A 25,831-nucleotide genomic window follows, 5' to 3' on the forward strand; every position below is an offset into this window, starting at 1 on the left:
GTCCCAAAAAGGAGGGGTGGCAGGCTCCGTTGAAACAACCAGTCCACCACTGCGGACCGCTCTAGGAGCAGGAGCCTGTCATTTCTCGAGTTTAGAAGCATCCTTTCCATCACTACACCCGCTCCCCACCACAGTCTGCGTCCCAGTTTCAACACTTTACCACGAAATCCTTAATAAAGAAAATGGTGTTAATGAACAAAGTTTCATTTATTTTATTTTTAAAGGTGTGTTGAAAGGGGGGGAAGGGGGTTTGTAACTGGAGAGGATAGTCAACATTAACTGGGTAAAGAAACGGGGGCAGGTTCAGCTTCTGTTTAAACAAACTTAATAGTCACAGGTTACCCTGCTCACTCTGGAACCTAGCTTTCAAAGCTTCCCGGATGCACAGCGCGTCCCGCTGGGCTCTTCTAATCGCCCGGCTGTCTGGCTGGGCATAATCAGCAGCCAGGTGATTTGCCTCAACCTCCCACCCCGCCATAAACGTCTCCCCCTTGCTCTCACAGAGATTGTGGAGCACACAGCAAGCTGCAATAACAATGGGAATATTGGTTTTGCTGAGATCACAGCAAGCCAGTAAGCTTCTCCATCTCCCCTTGAGACGTCCAAAAGCACACTCCACCACCATTCTGCACTTGCTCAACTGGTAGTTGAAGAGTTCTTTTTCACTGTCCAGGGCGCCTGTATAGGGCTTCATGAGCCAGGGTATTAGCGGGTAGGCTGGGTCCCGAGGATCACTATAGGCATCTCCACATCCCCAACAGTTATTTTGTGGTCCGGGAAGTAAACACCTTCCTGCAGCCATCTAAACAGACCAGAGTTCCTGAAAACGCGAGCATCATGAACCTTGCCCAGCCATCCGACGTTGATGTTGGTAAAACGTCCCCTATGATCCACCAGTGCTTGCAGCACCATTGAAAAGTAGTCCTTTCGGTTAATGTACTGGCTGGCCTGGTGGTCCGGTCCCAGGATAGGGATGTGAGTTCCATCTATAGCCCCACCGCAGTTTGGGAATCCCATCGCAGTGAAGCCATCTATGATCACCTGCACATTTCCCAGGGTCACTACCTTTGAGAGCAGTAGCTCAACGATTGCATTGGCTACTTGCATCACAGCAACCCCCATGGTAGATTTGCGCACTCCAAAGTGATTCGCGACTGACCGGTAGCTGTCTGGCGTTGCAAGCTTCCAGAGGACTATGGCCACTCGCTTCTGGACAGTCAGGGCTGCTCGCATCCGGGTGTCCTTGCGCTTCAGGGCAGGGGACAGCAACTCACAAAGTTCCAGGAAAGTTCCCTTACTCATGCGAAAGTTTCGCAGCCACTGTGATTCATCCCAGACCTGCAGCACTATGCGGTCCCACCACTCCGTGCTTGTTTCCCGGGCCCAGAATCGCCATTCGACAGCATCAGCATGACCCATTGCCACCATGATGTTCACGGCGCGGGGTCCCGTGCTTTGTGAGAGGTCTGTGCCCCTCTCAGACTAAATGTCCTCACCGCGCTGCCGTAGCCTCCTCGCCCGATTTCTCAGCATCTGCCTCTGAAAAAGGTGGATGATAAGGTGCGAGGTGTTGACAACAGCCATAACTGCAGCGATGATCGCAGCGGGCTCCATGCTCGCAGTGCTGTGGCGTCCGCGCTGTCAACACTGGTCTACAATTTTTGAGAAGTCGTCTGCTTCAGAGATAAAATGTGCTATTTATTATGTATTTTGATGTGCTGAATTCAAATATGACAATTAAAACAACTGATTGGCTACTGTTTCTAAGATATTTAAGTTTTTACATTTGATGTCTATGTATATTGTGTAGATAGTAGAGTTTTAATCATAAATTGTAAACCTAGGTCTTTTCATGTGTTTATGGTTGCTTTACATGATAATATTTCACCTGTCCTGTTTATGTAACACTTTAAAAATCAGCAAAAGGGTTATATAAATAAAATTTATTAGGAAACAAAAGGCAAAAAACTATTATGTACATAGTTTAGTCCTATTCAGTGTCTACTCGGCGCTTCTTGGCTTGTCTCTTGTATTCATTAAATGGAGCATCTCTTGTCACTGTCCAGCAATAGTCTGCAAGCATTGATGGGCTCCATTTGCCCTGATAGCGTTTCTCCATTGTTGCAATGTTCTGGTGAAATCACTCGCCGTGCTCGTCGCTCACTGCTCTGCAGTTCGGTGGAAAAAAATCTAGATGAGAGTGCAGAAAATGTATCTTTAGTGACATGTTGCAACCAAGGCTTTTGTATGCCTTGAGGAAGTTTTCCACCAACAACCTGTAGTTGTCTGCCTTGTTGTTTCCGAGAAAATTTATTGCCACTAACTGGAAGGCTTTCCATGCCGTCTTTTCCTTGCCACGCAGTGCATGGTCAAATGCATCATCTCGAAGAAGTTCACGAATCTGAGGACCAACAAAGACACCTTCCTTTATCTTAGCTTCACTTAACCTTGGAAATTTTCCACGGAGGTACTTGAAAGCTGCTTGTGTTTTGTCAATGGCCTTGACAAAGTTCTTCATCAGACCCAGCTTGATGTGTAAGGGTGGTAACAAAATCTTCCTTGATTCAACAAGTGGTGGATGCTGAACACTTTTCCTCCCAGGCTCCAATGACTGTCGGAGTGGCCAATCTTTCTTGATGTAGTGGGAATCTCTTGCACGACTATCCCATTCGCAGAGAAAACAGCAGTACTTTGTGTATCCAGTCTGCAGACCAAGCAAGAGAGCAACAACCTTCAAATCGCCACAAAGCTGCCACTGATGTTGGTCATAGTTTATGCACCTCAAAAGTTCTTTCATGTTGTCATAGGTTTCCTTCATATGGACTGCATGACCAACTGGAATTGATGGCAAAACATTGCAATTATGCAGTAAAACAGCTTTAAGACTCGTCTTCGATGAATCAATGAACAGTCTCCACTCATCTGGATCGTGAACGATGTTGAGGGCTGCCATCACACCATCGATGTTGTTGCAGGCTACAAGATCACCTTCCATGAAGAAGAATGGGACAAGATCCTTTTGACGGTCACAGAACATGGAAACCCTAACATCACCTGCCAGGAGATTCCACTGCTGTAGTCTGGAGCCCAACAGCTCTGCCTTAGTCTTGGGTAATTCCAAATCCCTGACAAGGTCATTCAGTTCACCTTGTGTTATGAGGTGTGGTTCAGAGGAGGAGGATGGGAGAAAATGTGGGTCCTGTGACATTGATGGTTCAGGACCAGAAGTTTCATCCTCTTCCTCTTCCTCGTCTGACTCAAGTGAGAATGATTCTGGTGTATCAGGAACCGGCAGTCCTTCTCCGTGGGGTACTGGGCGTATAGCTGATGGAATGTTTGGATAATGCACAGTCCACTTTTTCTTCTTTGACACACCTTTCCCAACTGGAGGCACCATGCAGAAGTAACAATTGCTGGTATGATCTGTTGGCTCTCTCCAAATCATTGGCACTGCAAAAGGCATAGATTTCCTTTTCCTGTTCAACCACTGGCGAAGATTTGTTGCACAAGTGTTGCAGCATATGCGTGGGGCCCACCTCTTGTCCTGATCTCCAATTTTGCAGCCAAAATAAAGGTGATAGGCTTTCTTAACCATAGTGGTTATACTGCGCTTTTGTGAGGCAAAAGTCACTTCACCACAAACATAGCAGAAGTTATCTGCACTGTTCACACAAGTACGAGGCATCTCTGCTCACTTTGGCTAAACAGAAATGTGTCCCTTTGCAAAATCAAACACTGACAAATAAGAGAGCACGACACTGTATGATTTCTAGAGCTGATATAGGGCAATTTGTTCAGCAGAGTGATGTAAGCTTCGTTATGATTGCATCATCCAGGACTTCTAGGAATAACATGAATTCTAGCAATTCATATCATGTATGACGCAATACCAGCTTCAGATTGCATCATTCATTGTTTTGCCTAAAAAGCAAGTACTGTCCAAACCCAGTCATAGATTTATTCATAGATCCAGTCAAAGATGTATTTTAGTCATTTCTGGTTTAAATTGAGATCCCTTCCCTTTATAACTCACTTATCCTCCGCCATTCCCAAGTCAAGGGTCGTATATACGGACCCAATAGCATATCTTGAAAACTAGAGCCAATCAACAATTTTAAGCATCATTTTCGTTCTCAGTGACCCAGAATTAGTAAAGTTTGACTACATTTATTTCAGAAGCATTTTGGCTGTAGAGCAGTGCAATCACCAGAAAAGTGCGCGAACTGATTGCCCGCCGGCGCTTTCACGGAGGGAGGGCGGGAGTGAGGGTTGAATGACGACAGTTACCCAAAACCACCCTCGACACATTTTTTTCCCCAGCACGCATTGAGGGCTCGACCCAGAATACCAATGGGCAGCGGGGACTGTAACTGTGGGATAGCTGCCCACAGTGCACCGCTTCCAATGTCGACGCTTGCCCCGTTAGTGTGGACTCACAAAGTCGAATTACTGTCCTTAGTGTGGATACACACGTTCGACTTTGTAATATCGGTTCCACAAATTCGCTTTAAGTAAAATCAAACTACTCTCGTAGTGTAGACATACCCTTAGACATTTTTCAATAAGCAGATCCAAGTAACTTGCATCCAAGAATCTTAAGAGCTAGCTGAGGAACACACTGGACTATTGATTTTTCAATAAGTCTTGGAACAGTGGGAAATTTCCAGGAGACTGGAAGAAAGCAAATGGTTTGCCAATTTTTAAAAAGGATAAATGGGATGACCTGGGAAATTATGGCCTGTCAGTCTAACATCAATCCCAAGTAAGAAATACGGGACTTGATTCATATATAATTAAAAGAGGGTAATGTAATTAATGTAAATCAAATTAGCTATCACATGTCATTTTGATTAAAAAACTAGAATGATATAAAATGAACATGGCACACATTAAATAGATTAAAAACTGGCTAACTGATTGGTTTCAGAATGTAATTGTAAACAGGGAATCGTCATTAAGCAGGTTTTTTTCTAGTGGGGTCCAGAGGGATAGGTTCTTGGGCCTACGCTATTTATCATTTTATCAGTGACATGGAAGACAACATACTATCATAATTAATAAAGTTTTCAGATGATACAAACATTGGGGGAGTGGTAAATAATGAAGAGAACATGTCACTGATTCAGAGACAAATGCAAAGTACTACACTTAGGAAAGTAAAATCAAATGCATAACTACAAAATGGGGGAAAACTGGTAGTACCACTGAAAAGGATCTGGGGGTTATAGCGGATCACAAACTGAATATGAGTGAACAGTGTGATGCAGTTTTGAAAAGGCTAATATAATTTGGGTTTATTAATAGGAGTGTCATATGTAAGACCTGTGAGGTAACTATCCTGCTCTACAGGTGAGGCCTTAGCTGGAATAAAAACCTGATTATGAGAAAATGTTAAAAAATCGGGATTTGTTTAGTCTTGAGAAAGGAAGACTGGAGGGGAGGGGGAATTTCATAAGGGTCTTCAAACATGTTAAGGGCTGTTATAAAGAAGACAGTGATCAATTGTTTTCCATGCCCACTCAGGATGGGACAAATAGTAATAGACTTAATCAGCAAGAAGGGAGATTTAGGTTAGAATTAGAAAAAACATTTCTTCTAACGCGAAGGATAATTAAGTACTGGAATAGGCTTCCAATGGAGGTTGTGGAGGTTTTTAGGAACAGATTGGACAAAGGGATGATCTAGGCATAGTTGGTCTTGCCTCAGCCCACGATGCTGGAGTAGATGATCTCTTGAGTTTCCTTCCAGCTCTATATTGTATGATTTCTATTGGGTTTGATGGGGTTACTCACATGTGTAAGTGTTTGCAAAATTAGGGCCTACATCTTTAAGTAGACTAAATCATCTTAGTTATTTGGGGGTTTTTAACTATGATTTTAAAACAGTCAAACCTCTCTGACACAAACAACTTTCATGGCAAGCTGCTAACACCTCCATTTCTTGAATTGAGTTTCACGTTACAATGATGCTGTGACAACGTGACTAAGTCTATGGGAGACATCATAATGAAGTCCAAGTGAAATAATATTGGGGCAATCTCTGGTTATGACATGACATATCGAGCCAAAAGGAAACAATGACAATACTGTAAAAATAAAAATAACATTTTTATGTCAAGACAATGGCAACATAATAACAATGCACAAGAAAGCCTATCAAGGTCATTTTACTCCTTCTGAATTGTGGCAGCACCCATAGATTGCTCTCATTACATTTAGGCACTGAAATCATACAGTAGAATTCTACATCTAACTAGTGTTCCTCAACACTCGGTCATGTTATATGCCTATGGGGAAAATATTTACTTTGCTAATAATAGCCAAGTACCTGGGGAAGGAGAAGTATTTCACATAGCCCTTATATTAATACTGCTATCTGCTAAAAATAAAACAGCCCTGTATTAGAAGCACTCAGATAGAGAAACATATATATGCAACAAGCTGAGCAAAAAAAGTTGAATTATAATTGCTGTGGTAATTTCCCCTATCATGCGGTTGCTTTTGTGATTTTTATGTTGCAACTTGAATACTTTATAAACTTGTTTTCCTCTATAGTGCTAAGAAACAAAGAAAGAGGATATAAACAAGTCTTACAAGTTTAGAAACCTCTTGTTTCTTTAGTGAGTGAATCAAATGTTTGGATCATGCCATTAAGACCTAGAATCTCAACTATTAACATGACAATCAACTGTGCACAGGACCTGCCACTACAATGTCTGGGTATACTATCTACAGCTTAGTAGTGAGAAATAAAAGCCCTGTGGTACAAGATAAATATCCTAGGGTACCAGGTGAAGAAAAGGGTGAATTCAGGTTCAGAAATCTGCCTTCTTTCTGAGAAGAGCAAAGATGGATGATATTGAAGAAGAGTCAGGAGTTCTGATGCTAAGTTCAAGTGACACAAAAACTAAAAGAACCGTGTCCAAGCTATACCCCTGTCTTGATGCATTTTCTCAAAGGCTGGAGAGAAAGCAAACAGGAATGAGTTTCTCCAAAAGAAATGTATCATTTGAAATGAAGGGCTTGGGTATGCTTTGAAGGAAAAAAAGAGAAAAGATAATTTGCTAATAAAGTAAAGATACTACCATGGAGAGAAAAAATAACCCACATAAATCAACCATCTGCTTAAGAAGAGACCACCAAGAAGCCTTAAGCAAATATATTTAGAACTTCTTTAGAAATCAAGATGATACTGATGGATTGAACAAAAGTCAATGAAACAAACACCAATACTCATAGGTTCTACAGAAAATCCAGCAACCTACCAAACACGTAAACATTATTTCAACTGTGGGGGATACAGGAAACATTAACCAAAGACAGGAAAGAAGGCAGATATTGTTGTTAAGGCACTCAGGAGATCTGGGCTCTATTCCTGGCTCTATCACACACTTCCTATCTAACCTTGGACAAGTTACTCTACATCTCCAGGCTGCAGTTCCATATCTGTAAAATGGGCATAATAATTCTTTCTTCCAGTCTTTTCAGAATTGTCTATTTAAATTACATGCTCCTTTGGGCAGGGACTATCTCTTGCTATGTGTATGTACAGTGACTAGCCCAATGGAGCGTCTGTTTCAGTTGCATCACTAAGGACTATGATAACACAAATAAATGAATAATAAATCATTGGTATTCCTAGGTCTTAAAGCCCAAGCCTTTTTTGAACAGTAAATTATTTCTGAAAATACTCTGACAGTCCTAATAATTCATGGCCACCAAATATGTATAACTGGAGCCACTTTCTCTTGAACGATTGTGAGAAGTGGCCATAGAGGCCAAAAACACAACTTTCAACTGTAACTTGACAAGAATACGAAGTCTTCCATGTGATCAGCACACTGCAGTTTGGGGCAATTCTTTAACAGCAGTATTTGTTGACAAAAAAATTTCCTCCCCAAAGATTTTGGGATACCCAAAAGCAGACTGTAAGCTTTTTGGGGCAGGAACTGGATGAGGTCCTGATGGTGACTGGGCTTCAAAAATGCTAATGGAATCCAAATATTAAATAATAATATGTAATTAATAACAACTCTTTGCCCATTAATTTTTGCTCCTAAATCAAAACCCAAGAATCAGACTTTAGCTTACAATTCCAGTATTTTTTTAAAGTAAAACAGCTTTACATAAATGAAAATTATAAGATACTTATATTAAAATTACTGCATGCATTCTCTGTTTGGAAAATATAAACAGCTTTTGTAAACATGCTTCTACATGTTATATTGATATTACGTAGTATTACAGTTTAAGGTCACAATACAGGAAAACACTTAACCACATGCTTAAGTTCATCTTTGTTCGGCTTAAGTGCCTTCCTGAATTGGGGCATGCATCATTATTAGTGTATTCATTCACACAATTTATTAATGTTTTCATGAGTTACTTAGATTGACAAAGCTAGGCATTATTATGGCTAAGTATCTCAGAATTAAACATAATATAATATATTAGCTATCTTACCAGCAGTAGTCCAGAAGGTGTGGAGGAAGCACTGGGATGTATATGTGTTGCCAATACATTGGATATAACAATGCAGCTGACCCATGAACACAAGCAGTTAACTGAAAATAAAAATATATACACAGAATTGACAACAACAAAATTTTAACACAAAGAAAGTACAAAATTTAAAATGAAATGTTTATATTTTTAAAGTCTCAATTGCATGAAAAAATGTTTAAATGTAGCATTGTTAATATTATTTTCAATTGTTAAGATGTTAGAGTTTAGGGCTAGAACGGACCACCAGATCATCCAGTCTGGCCTCCTGAATATCACAGGCCATCAACACCACCCAGCACTCACACACTAAACCCAAAAACCAACATTAGACCAAAGTATTATAAACCATCATAACCTCTGAACACAGACTCATAGACTTTAAGGCCAGAAGGGACCATCATGATCACCTAGTCTGATCTCCTGCATATTGCAGGCCACAGAATCTCACTACAGTAGGCCCTTAACCTCTGGCTGGGCTACTGACATCCTCAAATCTGGATTTAAAGACTTCAAGTGTACAAACATTTACAAAATGATAAACTGACACAATTTGAAAAGGATGCCCCTAATAGTTATCCCTCCTAAGCCATCCTCCCTCAAAAAAAAAAAAAAAAAAAGCCTGAGCAAACAGATGTACTTGCATCATGCCTGCAAACTCAGATATGTCAGAGTAACATCAGAAATGAATCCTACACTTTATTTATTTTGATTTTTTTTTAATCCCCATTAATAGGCCATACAAAGGATAGCCACCCAAGAGCATAACAAGCCCACCGCATGCCCCAAAATTGAAATAGTTTTCCAGCCAATAATTTAAAGAGCCAAATACCCAAACCTTCTGCCTTCCACAGAAGTCTTAGCAAACAAATATTCTTTGTCTTTGGGAAAATGATACAATTTCCTGCAAATCACCCTTGGTAATCTTAGATAAAAGACCTGAGCCACAAAAGAGAAGCTCCCTCTACTCCTGTAACTCAACACCACATCATGATCAACAGTGTCAAAGGTACAAGACAGATCGGGTATCATCATCGTGGACATTTGGGACCAGAGGCGTAGCGAGCGCCCTCCGTACCCTCCGACCGGAGGGGGCCCCACAAGGAAGGGGGCCCCTAAAAGTGGCAAAATAAATACCGCATTCCAGTTTCTGCATTGTAAGGGGCCCCGCCCGGACATATGTTCGGAGGGGGCCACGTTCTTTGTTGCTACGGCCCTGTTTGGGACTCAAGTGAACTTGCACAACATTCCATTCATCTGAGAAGGAGCATAAGTAACTTTCAGACACTATTCCTAAGGGCTGAACTAAATTCTCCGTAGTCTTTCTCTGTCTTCATCTCTCAACAACTTTTGAAAAAAAGAGTCCAGTAAATCAGGATACTTCAAATTATATGAGACCAGCTTTGTCACCTTTTCAAATAACCCCTCCCAAAAAATTTGTGGTGAGAGACAGGACAGAAGTTGACAAGAGATGGTTCCCTGACCAGTAGGTGAACAACTTCTTGTATGAGGCAAGCTAGCACCTTAGTCTCCTGTAATGAGATGTTAGTCTCCACTAATATTGGTCCCAGCCACCCAGTTTGTTTTACCATTCATGAGGTGCTATCTTGCAGGCTGTATGCCACAGATCCTTACCTGGAGGACCTAACTCTACACATTATTGTGAATAAAACCATTTGAAACAACCAATAATTACTTTGCATTTGCTCTCCCATACCGGGCCCTCCTACCATGAAGACAGATAAACTGGACTGAATCTGGTTGATTTTATTCATAAAATAGGTGGGAAATTGCACAAAATGAGAAAATATCAACATTGTTTCCAAACAGAGGTAGCCCAGATCCAGCACATGAGACATCACCAAGAACACAATCCTACTGATCTGAAGTTCTCAGATGGAGTAAAAGAAAGGAAGGGAGGGGGGAGGAAACACCTTTCCTATGCATAGGATTTCAGAAACCCAGCCATATAATAGGACTCAAAATCTTATCTTTTTAGTTCCACTACTGGTGCTACAATTGCCTTCTCTGGTACTTGATTTGCCACAGATAATCCGATGGTGATCTATGATAATAGCACAGACAGAAGGAGGTTTAGAAGCCACCTTGTTTATGGAAGAAGACAAAAGATGGTTATAATGTCTTATTAGGTCATCGATAAAGTGACTATCCAATATTGACTTAATTAGTACTGGTCTTTATTAAGCATGCATTTCTACTGTAGCAAATGTAAGAGCTAAAAAATGTGGATCCTGCTAGTACAGTCCTGAAATGTTATGGATTTTATAGGGGAAATCTCTTCGTGGAACAAAGCAGCAATTAAAGCTTTAGCATCCTGGGTATCTTGGACAGTTATACTTGTTTATAAAAATTATAGAACAATTTTGCATATACACTTTTATAATAAAAATGGAAAAAATAATTATAAGAGCATCTTGGCAGAAATCACAGACAATTACAATTTGTGCAGCACAGTTTGCTCATCACTCAGATTAATATAATACGATTAAATATGGAAAAAAAGAGGGTCTGAAAGCTCCTGAGGGATATCATTAGGGCAAATTGCCAAAGAATGAAACATGAGCCAGTCAGGAGAGTCTGGAAACTGCAATAATACCAAGGGACTTGAATGTTCGACAGTTGGAGCTTCAGTAATGTGTGAACTGCAGGTTACGGTATCAAGAGACTCTGTTCACTGACACATAGAATGTCACTATTGACCAACGAACTGCCCAAGCTTGACAGCTATACTACAGGAAGCCAAGTATATCATAATTCCATATTTAAACTGTTCATTTCAGATTAACATTTTGTTTCTTAGCTTTATGTCAAACAACTACAATTGTACTGTTTTTGGCATTAAGGCAATGTCCAATTTAATAATTATTGCTTTGTTACAAAGAGTTAATTATTCATTTATCTTTTGGCAAATGAAGATCCTTCCTTTCTCTCCTGCACTCATTATTATTTGTTGGATTTATCTAGGATTGCTTTCCTTAACATTTTAAGTAATATTCTTGAAGCTGTACAACAAATTCAGTACTGTTTTTAAGTATTTTATACAAAACGAATGTGGATTCACAAATTAAAATATTTATATTATATTTTGTACTTCAAGCCAAACTGTCCATATAAAAATTATTGTTGCAGACATTTCAATCACAGACTGAAATAAAGCAAAGTGTTGGTTAGAAGATTTCCAAAATTTAGATAAAGATCTCTTCATCTAGTTAATGAAGCTGTGTTAATCAAGAGTCTAAAATTGTATATCTTATATTTACACATACACAAAAATAGATACATGCACACAAGCATTTCTATTTATAGTTATGCAAAAAATTGAAAAATGTGCATTATGTTTTGGTTTGCGCTCATTACCAAAGCAATCTAGGAAATGAATAATTACACTACACAAGATATTTAAAGTTCTATAATTGGTCTTTACTACTTTGCAATCCACATTTTGGGCTGACATTCAGAAGATAAAAATGTTAAATTAATGCATAATATGACTTTACTCTTTTCTAGCAGTGAAAGTATGGACTTAACTGGTTTATTCATTTAATGAAGTTCATTATATTTCTCCTTACATTTTGTACTTAATACACCAAAAGTGTATTGTTTTAACATTTCCATCTATTCCTTAAACAAGAGTAAGTGGATTTATAAACATACCACTGGGAGGTATATAAATATTTAGTGTGCATTCTAACTTTTAATGAAATTTGGTAATTTAAGCATTTATGGGACAAAGATGCTTTTCATCTGAATGACACTGAATACTGTGTCAACTCTACATTTGTGAAGTGATAACTGTGGCCTTTGTGTCATGAAAGAATTTTGCACTTTTATCTTGATATTTTATTTTGCTTTTGGTTTACCTTGTGATTTTACTTTTTCAAAAAATTACAAACTATAATGTTATTTCCCAAATGCATTAACCATCTAAATAACTGCACCTTAATATTTGTAGTATTCCCCCCACTAGGTGCAGGAAAATATAGGAGATTCTGTAGATATTGGGATAAAACTATCTTTAGCTTTAAATAACCAGATATTTAAGGAAAAATTGAAAAATATTTAAGGAAAAATTGAAAAATATTTAAGGGACATTCTATACTTGATCATTTGACCGCTTATGAACTCGGCAGTTTATAAGTCCACTATTTCATGCAGTGGGATTCAGGAGAAACCTCTGAACGTCTTAGAGGGGAGTGGACACCTGACTCTAGGTTCCAGTGGGGACTGCTAAGGGAGCAATTAATTGGGTATCAAAGAGCTGTTGTTCACAGAACTGCAAGGAATGGTCATATATTACCACCAGAGTGCAGTATTTAGCACGCTGTGGGGAGCTGAGTAAAGAAGGCATGGGGCAGAAAGCGGAGTCTGAGTCCCACGGTGCTGATACAGAGAAAAGTGGTATAGGTAACAATGATTGTGGCTGAAACAAGTAGTGAACAGTGTGGTTTATGTGAGTCCCTGGCAGAATGCAGGATTGTTTTTGCTGTCTGGGGAGAAGAGTGCATTTAACTGGAGACTGCATCCAGACTGAATTCCATTTCTACAGGGATTATTGAGAATTACAAAAGAGAGTGTGGTTCAGATATTTTTCAGGGCAGAAAGCATCTTTAGTAAATTGTCTTGGATTTGTCTCCAAGGTTGTGGCCAGTCCTACCCATCCTGTCAGTTGCTACTGGAGATTACATCAACTGCAAAATCTGATCAATTTCTGCATAAATATTTCCATATATCTGATTTTAGACATGCAAAACAATGCATGCAGAATTTCCCTATTAAACATGTTGGATTGTTGAGGGGATTACTTAGTTTCAGAGTCAGAACTGTCCAGTGCAATATGTAGAAACTGGTATTCCGTTCCCCTGCAAAAACTTGTGGCTTACATCCTTGTCTGGCAAAATTCCTTTTGTAACATGAGATGTTCTGATTGGTACATAATTCTATGGTTTTAAAGAAGATGGAGAAAGTTTGTTGCATGAATTTTGCTAGACCCGACTGTATGATATTTCTATACCAGTATTTGATTTTCTAGGTCTTTAAAGTGATGGCAAAACAGCTATAAAAGCACCTGGACAGAAATGTTTGTTTGATAACTTTTTGTTTGTTTTCAGGCAGGGAGCTGAAATATGGTGCTGAGATAGCCTTTGTCAGTCACAAATAACACGACGGAAAAGGCCTGCCTTTGTTGGTATTATTATGGCTGTCAGAATCATTTGATACTGTCTGTCAATAGATTCTATTGCATTTTCAAGTATAACTGGGAATGTTTACATCTGTTTCCGGTGCTATCTGACAAGGGATTCTAGTCAGTACCATCAACATCACTCAACATCAATCATAGGTGCTGGAACTAAAGTTGCAGGCGATGTTGCAGTACTCGCTGACTTGAAGTGGTTTCCATTATATATGGGATTTACATTTTAGTTCAATGGCTCACAGCACCTCCACTATAAAAACTGTTCCAGCACCCCAGAAATCTTGTGTTGTGTTCCCATGAGATTTCTAATAACTCTAGTGCTCTTTAATTCTATCTGCTACCACTTTGAAAAGTGTGTGGGAAGTAGGTGCTTACTGATAATACCAAGCTACATATGCTACTTTCTCCAGACACTTAGGGGATTTTGTTGTTTAAGAAATTTCCTTAGTGAAATTCATGACAAGATGGCACTAAATTAGCAGAGACTGAATCTCAACGAGATTGAAATTACGCTGAGCAAGTTGGGCAAGAAACGTGAGGAGAGTCAGAGTTTCCTTACATCTTCCTATTTCAGATAGTCTCTTCAGAAGCCTGACAATGTTCAAAAACTGAGGCACCCTTGAAGAGCGACTGCTGTTAGATGGTGCTAGGTCAGATGTGGTTAAAGCAAGTTTATTCTTTCCCCAAGAACATCAAAAGACTATAGCTTTCTTTCTGTCTCACACACAAGGACTTGACAATTCTGATATGTGCCTTTGGTACTCCAATGTTCAACCCTATCAATGAACCTTTACTATGAGCTTTCAAAATGACTGGTCAACTGCCTGCAGCTAGGGCAGCCTGAGGTAAAACAACTGTCTATGGTGTCAACAGAGAGGATTCTGCCTACCCGTGGTTATACTTTGCACTGGTTGCCTGCTTGGGTACAGATATGTTTCAGATTTTGATCTTAATATTTAAAGCTGATGGTAGACAACAAGTATATTATTGAGGGTCTGGTGTTCTATATATCTTCTTGTCTTCTAAGATTCCATTATAACTGGGCATGGAACTGAATTTGGAACTGTGTTTAAAATCAGCTTAAACAAGTCTCCAGTTAAACTATTTTCTTATATGTTTTGTCAAGCCAGTGAGGATGGTATTAAACTGTATTAGAATCATGTTTTAAAATCATGTTTATAATTGGCAACCAAATCATGTTCAAAATTAATTTAAACAGTTCCTAAACTCATTTCCTAGTCCAAAATGTTTATACTTATTGAATAAATATCCGCATACTATATAGGAGGCGTTGTAATCCAGTGGATAAAGCAGTGGACACAACTCAGGAGACTGGGTTCTATTTCTGGTGGTGGGCAAGTCACTTCACCTTTGTGCCTCAGTTTCCCCATTTGTAAAATGAGAATGATTATACTTAATTCCTTTGTAAAGTCTTTTAATACCTACAGATGAAAAGAACTATATAAAAGCTAGATATTAATTTATTATTATTATTATTATTAAGAAGGTGATTATGGCTGCAAGAGAAGTATATAATTTATAAAATGTTTCCAGTCCTGCTTGTGTGTTACCTTTTTGGAATGATTCAATAAAATAATATGGTTTTAAAAGGTCATTTGTCAATTCCAGATTGTGAAATGCATGAGTCTTTATATGGCATAAAGGAACATATCCTTAAAACAAACCAACAAACAAAACTTGACTACACTTTCAGAAGTTTGTATGACCTGTACACAGTGGAGTCAATGTTCTGTCAGGAATTGTGGGAAAACTGTAACCTAATCATCTGACTTTGCACAGCAGGGACACACGTTTAATACTGTATGCTCTCTCAGCAGTAGTACATGCTCAGACATGTCAGATTTATCTCTAAAAAACATCGACTAGCCAAGAGCTGTCAGTCAGTAAAGTATCCTCTGGAAATCTTTACATTTGTACCTCTATTTTGATTTTATATTATTTCTATTTAGGTTCTTACAACAATTCCCAGGCACCACAGCATCTGAGCACTAGTTAACAATATTTAATGCATAACAATGCAAGTTTACACACTAAACATTTTGACAAGCCAGAAGGATTTGCCTTTTGGAAATACACCTCTCTAGTAAACTAATTTATTTAAAAGTAGCAATAGAGACTGACTTAAGTTTATACCTTTTCGCAGTCTGGAGTCTATGTCAACAAGAAAAGCAATTTTCTACAATATTTAAAGTTACATTTTTTTTAATTTCTGCAGAAACACTGAAATCTTTTTGAAACAATGCTATTTTGAGTTAAAAGCTTTGTGTTAACAGATTTCTACAATATATTTATTTGAAAGCTATTTGCAGATTCATCTAATTCAAGTGAATGATCTGAAAACAATAACTCCATATATCACACAAACCATTTTTCTTATCTGACAGTTAACATTCTATCAGTATAAATTACTTTGTTCAAAGCACTTTCTGCAACCTCCAGTGAAAACAAAACTGAGAGAATACAGATGACAAGATTTATAATCATGACAATATGAAAAATAGGAATTTATAAAAACTTATTAGCAGAATGTTGTCTGTAAGCCAAACACAATGACTCAAAATAGACAAAATGCGCAAGTAAAATTAACCTGTGGTGCCGTACAATCACCTTTAAAAAAATCTACCGTATGAGCTACAGCATCAAAAATCAATTCCCCAAAACGTTCTCTAATGTTGTCAGTGGCTTTGAATGTCATGTCTAGGAATGAGCCCTGGCACACTCTTCCTCAAAGTCCCATAGGCCTAATGGTTTGTCTGCCTCCCATTGCAACCCCAAGGATGATGATCAGACCCCTCTATTTAAATTCACCTTTTCAACCAAGGAAATAAAATGAAATGTTGGACATTGAATAAATAACATGAAAATGTTAATTCTAAACTTGTAGGCATAGTTTAAAAACAACCTCCTATTTTTCAAATTTTGTCCTCTTTTTATCTGTATTTTCAATATGTTTATTCCATGCATTTGACAGCATTTTGTGTACAGTCATTTCACTGTGTTGCTGATGGGCAATTACTATTTCTCTCATGATGCAGCATGGTGATATCACTCTTGTATACTACCTTAGAAAGGAAAAGAATTCACACAATTCTTGCGTAGCCTTATGGGCTCAGGAAAAGGGTGTTTCCCAGTAATAGCAGCAGAGCAGAGCAGAAAATGAAATTGAAGAGGCAGTGGGCAGGTGAGTGCCCAGAAAGGAGCAGGTGGAAGGAGGAAACTGAGCTTGCCTGCACAAAACACTTTTCTAGGCATAAGTGGAAGTGGAGGCATAAGAGGTAGCAGAGATAAGTCCTTTGTAAATTTTTTTAAATGTTTTTCCTCCAAAAAAAGCTAGAACATATTTTAAAGGGTGTTCTTTAGAAGAGTGTTTTGAAAAATATTAGTCAAGTTTAACAAGTTCAAATTGAGTGTCCCCTTAAGTTTTAGACTAAATAAAGAATGTCTCTCCATTCTGGTGCTCCTTTAATCTTGAAAAAGCTAACTCCGCCTACCACTGCTTTCTTCTCACTTTTTTGTCTTTTCTAATGTTCGCTTTCAGTCTCCCTGTATTCTTTCCATTTCCATGTGCTATCCTTCCTTCCCCTCTTGCTCACTTATACCCTACTTTCTAAATCTCTCCATAATTTTTCCCAGCTGCCCCAACCTCTCTTTCTCCCACACACAGGTTTCCTCACCCGTTTCCCCCCTCTTACTACCTTCTGTCTCACCCATAATCCTTTCTCTCCCTCTTCCCCGCCCCCCATTACTTCCCCTCTCTATGCAAAAGAGGTGGCTCTACCATCAAACAAGGGGGGTCTGCATATGTTTTTCCCCTCTGAAGGGGGAATTCCCAAGAATAATTTTTTCATCCTCCCTCAAAAGATAGAGGAACTCTATGGCATGCTCTCCTGCTGTCCACTAATTAAGGAGCAGCAGGGAACAACACTCTTTGTGAATAGCTGACAAGCGACTTATTTACTGCAAGCAAGACTAGAGAGCATCATTGGCTATGTTGTAATTCATCTTTTGAACAGTGAATATGAGGAAGAGAAATGATGGGATGGGTGAGGAGCTGGGCTAAGTAGGAAAAAGCAGATAGCTAAATACTACTGGTATGGTATGCAGGCAAAAAGTGCAAGTGTAACATACAAGTTCAGTTCAGGTATTGATCACATCTCCTACTTTTACGCAGCCACTGATCAACAGAGTAATAGTTTTTTTCAAGGGACCTGATTGCTCTGGCAATTCATAATGGAATCTGGAGCATTTCACTTTTAGGTCACCAGTTCAAATATGGCCCAGCTACATAGTGACTCAGCACCTGAAGAGTTTTTTTTAGTGACCCTTAGTCCAGGTCCACAAAAACTGCCATTATCTTTGGCTCTTATGGCACTCTTGTTTGGCAATCCTAACTGAATTGCCAGGGATTACTGGACATGGAAAGTGAGGAGGAGTCCCAGTCAGACCAGGAATTTTTTCTTTTTGCCTTAGTGTTAAACTGCAGATGGTGGGTTTTTTTTAAAAGGTAATTTGCTGATCCACCTTTGAATCATGACCTTTTCTTGAAAAGAAAATGAGCTCTTATGTAACTCCCACCTAGTCAGATAAAACCAGGATTGTCAACAGTGTAATTCCTGATCACAGGTTTCACTGCTTTTCCCCAATTCATCTCTAGTGTCATTCATCTTGTTATGTTATTGTAAAGATTAGAAGGATGATCCAGTGTTCATGATGCCAGCATAAGACTAGGGAGACCTAGGTTCAATTCCCTACTCTGCCCAGGTCTTTTGGTGTCTCCTTAGGCAAGTCACTTAGCCTCTGTGTGTGTCAGTTCCCCACCTGTAAAATGACATTTATTTTTGTAATGCTGCTGTTCATCATTTGTTCGCAGGCACCAACAGTGGTAATAATGTGTGTGTGTGTGTGTGTGTGTGTGTGTGTGTGTGTGTGTGAGAATGAGGTTTCTGGGCATTCGCTTAATATCAGTTAAATCTTTGCAATGCTTTATGAATGGGATAACAAATTAATATCACTTTCCTACTTTCCAGAGCTAAATTCAGCCCTCGGCTATGTCCACACACACCCTACTGACCTTACTGGAATTTTGTGCATATATTTGAGAGCAGAATTTCACCTTAAGTCTGTGAGGGATAGCTCAGTGGTTTGAGCATTGGCCTACTAAACCCAGGGCTGTGAGTTCAATCCTTGAGGGGGCCATGTAGGGATCTGGGGCAAAAATCTGTCTGGGGATTGGTCCTGCTTTGAGCAGGGGGTTGGACTAGATGACCTCCTGAGGTCCCTTCCAACCCTGATATTCTATGATTTTGCATAGAATTATCAGGATAACTCTACTCGACATGATTGCTGCTATAAAGTTTACAATCAGTTTCTCAGATGAAGAGCAGCCATATTGCACTGCACCACCAGCAGAATCTGCTTAAAGAACTGGTATAACCAGCCGTGGGAGAATCACCCCAGTGTAAGGGGATCACTCTGGAGGCACAGAGCCATCATAGCAATTTCTATGCCAGTACCTCCCCCCAGCATATGGGCACAACTGGAGCTGATCCCCAGATACTGTTTTGGATCCTTCAGTTTACACCTGAAGAACATTCCTGCAAACGGCCAACCCAGGACTGAGAAATAAAAAAGTGAGCTCCACACCCCTTCCTCACTGACTTACACTGTGTGCTCTACAGCCACTCCAAGGATCTGCCCCACTACCAAAGTACCGGTCAGCAGTTATTCTTTAAACATGGCCAAGGATGAATCTGCAGCCTACGAACCACAAATATATTATTAAAGGAAGGGCAAAAATAGACAATCAATGATGAACTTGCTTTGTGACTCAGTGGACAATAATACCACCTAGGGACACATCAATTTGGGAACAAACTCATGAATCTCTCTTTTAAGGTCAGCTGAAGAAGCAGCAAAGTGATGTGCAAAGGTGATGCGCTTAGCATTTAAGTTAAGGAGACTGTGCTTTGCATTCCTACCAGCTGGTCAGCTGCATCACATCCTCAAAGGAGTCGTCTGGTCTTCCTAGTCCCTGGTTGACTATAGATACTATGACTGTCAAGGCAAGGGAGCTGAATAGAATTTAATGGGTAAAAGTAATCCATACGGACTCAACAAGATTCTAAAGACCCCATTCAATCCAAGTAACTATGCTGTATTCAGTGACTGAGTGGGGCTGCTTTCTTTGCATATAAGCAAGGAAAAGCCACAGTCAAATACCTACAAAAAACAGTTGCATCTATTATTAACATAGAATTCCTAGTGCATTCCTTTATATGTAAGCTTCTCCAGAAAGGGCTCACAGACAGTGAAGTCAAAATTTTAACTACAGTGCTTACAGACTTATCAGGCTGGTATTAGCTAAAACAAATATTGGTCAAAATGGAGATAACATTTAGACATCTGCTTTAAAGTGAAGCTTCCTTTCCACCTGCCACATAGGCCACAAAAGATGCACTCTAGTTAACATATTACTGACAGCATGATGAGAAAGCTCCTGTCAGACGCTGGCCAGCCGGGTGTTTGAGACAAAATGCACAGCCCCAGCTGACTAGTTAGAGAAAGTCTGGTGAGGTACAATTATAGAGGCATATGACAAGCCTTCATGCTTGACTGACTTGAGAACCGATGACATGGCTTTAAACAGCAATCCTTCCTACCTCCGGTCACAAAACAGCAATAAGTCAACTGATGCACTGTTGTAAAATCATGATTTATTCCTTTGCTTTGAATACATGAGAGTATGGTATGATGTTCTGGTAGACTACCACAGCAGGTTCACTTGGGGCCTAAACATCTAGGGCCTGTCTACAGCATGCATAAAATCAATGTTCTAGCTCAGCCTTACCAGAAAAGCTTTCCACACTAGCTTAATAATTTATGCAAACATTGAATAAAAAATAAACTGCATTAAAACGATTATATCCCCATTTAATTAATAAAACAATTCATACAAATATAGCAGTGGATGCTAAAATACTAATATACGAAAATATTCAATATTTTAACATGACATCTAAGACCAGTCCTCCTTATTCAGTTAAAGTGAAACAACAAAAATCACCTCTGTGAATATATCCCACACGTTGTTTCATTCACTCATTCCAAAATGTAATTTGTTTTTCTTTTATAGATACCTGTTCAAAAGCTACAAATTGTAGTTTTTGCTACAAACAGATCTTACAGAACATGATCCTCAAGCGAGGTGAATCTAGCCCACTCTAACACTAAGCCCCAAGCAAGCTGCAAGGTTGATGACAAGCATATTATTAAAGGGAGTTGGAAAGCTGTACTAGTAAAAGAGTCAACAGCTAGGGCAAATAATGGCCATGAAGCTATAATAGAACTAGTGCAGGGAAGTTTCCACCTACACCTTTTTGTGCTCGCCATGCAGATTGCTATTAAAATTCAAGCAAAGGGAGTTTTTTAAAAATAGAAGAATAACCATAGCAAATCAGTTATAGAAACATGCAAAAGAGTAAACAGAGTTGCAATTATGAAAAGATGCATACAAAACAGAAGCCTGCTTGGTTGGGAATGAAATGCAAGCGTCTCACTGAGTTAAACCTATTAGAACAAATTAGATTAAAAATGCAAATGGTCCAATCACCGACTAAAAAGGCTAATTGATAACTTAATGATTCAACGCTCTCTTCTATATACTCCCTCCCTCAAAGTAAACCTTCTTTATAAACGCAATATTGTATTTTTCTCTTGCTTTCATGCCAGGGCCAGTCCTTTATCTTGAATACAACAAACACATCAAATTTATAGCAGAGAAGTGCTAGATTAAAAGAATTTTTTTCCAGATATATTCAAGTAATTTTGCATCCCCCTCAAAAGAAGGGTAAGGAGAGATTGAGAGAAGCCTTGAATTATGCCTTTTGTTATCAGTCCTTACTGCCCTGAGATAGTGAACCGAAACAGAGCTGATAACTTGAAAGTGACATCACAACCCAGTCTTCATGAACTGTCATAAACACTTGGTATTGAGTTAACCCCAAAAATAAGGGACAACTCCCTTAACAATAAAATGCATTTGATATCACTACCTTTGAAAGATAAATTTGCTTAAGAATCAAAATTTAATATGGGAATATCAAAAGGATACCTTTTCAGCACAGTCAACAAAATATTATTTTATACATGCAATAGCCAAAAGAACAAAATCTAGCATACACATCACTCAAATAGAGACTGTTTGTTTATTTGGAATATTTTTATTAATACACATGCATATTTAAACCCAGCAGTCAACCATTTTAGTGAAGCAATGTATTAATCACACCAAAAAGCAAATGTAATCATTCTTAACTATTGAAAATAGTTTTGATAGAATAATTTAGATAATTTAGATAGATAGATAGATATAAACAGCACAGTACAGCAGTAAGTAATTCTACCACCATTGTAGCGGCACAAACTGCTCCCTGGCATGATTTGCTACTTTGCTGTTATTGATCCTGGTTGGGCAATCGAAGCATGCTCAGTAACATTTGCTGAAGCCACTGCCGATTCTTCCGTCACTCAGAACTAAAATTGGCTCCCTGCTATTAATGGGGGCAACCAGAGTACAGAGAGAGCAAATTGGAGGGGAGGGATGGCCTGAATTTATGCAGGGAAGTCAAATTGTATGTGCAGGGGAGTCAAACAGGTGGAAGCAGAGAAAAGAGAGAGGCAGATAGGCAAAATCACGGATGGGGTAGGAGCCACGGTTAAGAAAGAAGGAGAAGTGCTGCCTGAGAGTGGCAGAGGGGAAAATCCCAGGGACAGGGGACAGCAAGAAAAAAAGTTACCCCCAATGAGCAGCACTTGCAGAAATAGGATGTAGGTAGCAGATGGCTTTTCCCCCCTCCCTTGGCAGGACAGGGCATCTCAGCACCCACTTCTCAGTGCCAACAGGGAGGGATAAGGAGTGGGGTTGGGGGAGATAGGGGCTCCTAGGAGGAGATGGTAGGATAGCTCCCTCAAGGGCTGAGGCTCCTGAATGTGACACAGATGTTCCTAAAATACCTTCGGTAACAATTACAGTAGCCAATTTTCAAATATCAGTAATGTGAGTTTTTTCCTTTTTTGTATTATCATTAATTATTGCATGAACATGGCAAAAATTGGTTTTGTTTGTGAGTACAGTTATCCAGAGTACCAACAAATGACAAATGTGATATTTTTAGTTTCATACATGGTCCTGAGTTTCATGATTGAATTTAAGAATTCTGAACAAAATTATTGTCAGCAACAGCTCATAACTTAATTATGGATGTCATCGCTACTAGATGTGGAAGAAGATCTCACACATTCCAACTGACTGTTCAACTATTGGCACACTACTGCACAATAATACATGTCTTTAAAACTCCCTGGACACACACATACATGATACTCTATTGTAGTACGCATTTTTTAAAGTCCTTAACTACACATTTACATAATCCATACTTTAAACAGTCCTGAAATACTCATTTATACAATAGAATGTAATCTTTCTAAAAAGCAATTGCAATCCACTTTGTATGCTCTCACACAGTTCTGTGAGGGATTTCTCCCTCTCTCTTTTTTTTTGGTCCTTAATAATAAATTGTAAGTTTGCCCAAGGACAAAAATGTAACACTCAATGGAGTTTATAGCCCACTCAGCACAAAGAAAATTCAGAGGAAACATTGTCTTTGCCAGTACTGTGCTTTGGAAATGGGCTAGATGACTAAAATTTAATCCAGTTAAGACTCTGATATTGTTGGTAGGTTGGGAAAAATAACCAGAAGAAACTGAGGAAGTGATATCAGCTCCCTCATTCATGGGAATTTGTCTGCGATCTGTTATTCGAGTTGACAACTTGGGGATTTTATTGTATCTTAAGCTGTTTTGAGATGGCCTTGATCGCTATCTGAACAAGAATATCTTTTCACCTATAGTTGGTCAAGAGACTGCAACATTTTCTTTCTGGTGAAGATTTCACCATAGTACCTATGTCACTTCACTAGTGGATTATTGCAATGCAATTTTTATGACGCTGCATCTTAAAACTGATCAGAAACGTCAGATAGTTCAAAATACAGCTGCTCGTCCAGTCCAGACCCCAGCAGGCCTTGTTCTCCCTGTACAGGTAGCAACAGGCACACGCCAAGCCCTGAGGGTTCATCCACTGAACACTCACAAAATTAACAGGCCTGAAGTTCCCAAAGTAACAGTACACACCAGCTTGCAAGATTCAACTCAGAATCATCACTTTGCTTAGTACCACAGCACTTAGATACATTTATAGTAAAAACAAGAATACGTTTATTATCAAAAAACAGAGATTCAAGTGATAGAGAGTAAAAATATTAGAAACAAATGGTTACATATAAAACAAAATCATGACCCATTTTCTAGAGACTAAATTCAAAGTACACCTGTACCTCAATATAACGCTGTCCTCAGGAGCCAAAAAATCTTACTGCGTTATAGGTGAAACTGCGTTATATCGAACTTGCTTTGATTCACTGGAGTGCGCAGCCCCGCCCCCCCCGGAGCGCTGCTTTACGCCGTTATATCCGAATTCGTGTTATATCGGGTCACGTTATATCGGGGTAGAGGTGTAACAGGTTAACCTACTGTCTAAAGAAGTTTATTTCACCCAAAGTTCTCTACAATGTTTTCAAACAATCCTGGCTGAGACCCCTTTGTCATGAAGCAAACTCGTTGCACATTTACTTTCTCAGTGAAGGACGATAGGGGTGTTTTCTTTGCCCCCCAAATATAATAGAGCAAACCTTTGAAGAGCACATCCAGATAAGGTTCTCTCCCCCTCTCCCTCAGTTAGTTTCTTTCTGAAGTGCTCACAATCCTTCATCTGCATTCAGTTCAGACTGGTGATAGGAGACCCATTGTGAACAAAACCATACTCAATGTACATGTAAAAAGATATATGGAAATACATCTGTTGTCTGACAGAAAATCTGTTTTGCACCTTTGCTGCTGACCAGTTCCTAGACACAGATATTAAGAACATATTTTCTGTATATATACACATAATTACTTGCACAACATCTGCACATGCATTTCACAGTGATATTGATGATGCATGTGATACTGGCTTTTATTCGAGACCTCACATGACATTCTTTGGTGAACTAGAATGTTCATACCAGACTCAGGAGATTCCTGTAGCCCCTATGTGCCCCCTCTGTTCCCCTTGCCAGTTGGAACTAAGAGGTTCCTGGGTCACAGTGTCTTACTATGCCATTGAGATCAACTGAAATATGAAGGCTAAGGCCTGGTCTACACTACGACTTTAATTCGGATTTAGCTGCGTTAATTCGAATTAACCCTTCACCCGTCCACACTACAGAGCCAGTTAATTCGAATTAAAGGGCACTTAAAATCGATTTCTGTACTCCACCTCGACGAGCGGAGTAGAGCCAAAATCGATTTTGTTAATTCGAATTAGGGTTAGTGTGGCCGCACACCACCGAATTAATGTGGTTAAATTAATGGGGTAGTGTGGCCGCACACCACCGAATTAATGTGGTTAAAAACCGAATTAATGTGCTTAGTGTGGCCGCGCACAATCGAATTTATACAACCTGTTTCCCAAATTCGAATTATCTAAATTCGGATTAATCCCGTAGTGTAGACATACCCTAACAGCCCTGGTCTTAAATGGGAGGGAGCTAGGCAAAAACAGGTCAGATTATACATCCCATTAAGCTTTCCAGCACAAAGCAGACTTAAACCTGGTTTAACTGACTAATACAGGATTCTTGTAGGGGTATAAGGAACACCACAGTGACTCCTACACATCTCTTCTCCTAGAGCATCACTGGGGCTATTTATTGCACCCTTATGGCTATTATATCTCTTATCAGGGACCAAGCATGCAGCTGGATTGGTGAGCTGCAAAAATGGCTTAATTCTATGTATTGTCCACCTCCTCTGGACTTCAGAATATAGGTCAGAGTTTGTTCAGCCTAGAGGGTGAGGATCAAGGTGTTTTCTGTGAAGGAGCAACCATTTTAGAAGTCTCTTCCCTCATTGGTTTGACAAAGTCCAAATTTGTTGTTCATGGTGTGATGCTCATCTGGTCTCCTAGGCTTTTTCAGGGAGGGAGGATGGG

At 39.4% G+C, this 25,831-nt stretch overlaps 1 protein-coding gene across 1 annotated transcript in view; it reads right to left on the reverse strand.

The window, feature by feature from the left end:
• The window catches only part of LOC113407438 (DENN domain-containing protein 1B-like), a 259,016-nt gene that overhangs the window by 85,224 nt on the left and 147,961 nt on the right, over nucleotides 1-25,831 (reverse strand). Inside the window, exon 10 of the mRNA XM_026655961.1 lies at nucleotides 8,463-8,563. Coding sequence (XP_026511746.1) covers nucleotides 8,463-8,563 — 101 coding nt within the window. The remainder of the gene's footprint in view (nucleotides 1-8,462; nucleotides 8,564-25,831) is intronic.

The sequence above is a fragment of the Terrapene carolina genome, unplaced genomic scaffold (genome assembly GCF_002925995.2).
Source record: "Terrapene carolina triunguis isolate 2854851 unplaced genomic scaffold, T_m_triunguis-2.0 Scaffold211, whole genome shotgun sequence".
NCBI classification, from domain to species: Eukaryota; Metazoa; Chordata; order Testudines; family Emydidae; genus Terrapene; species Terrapene triunguis.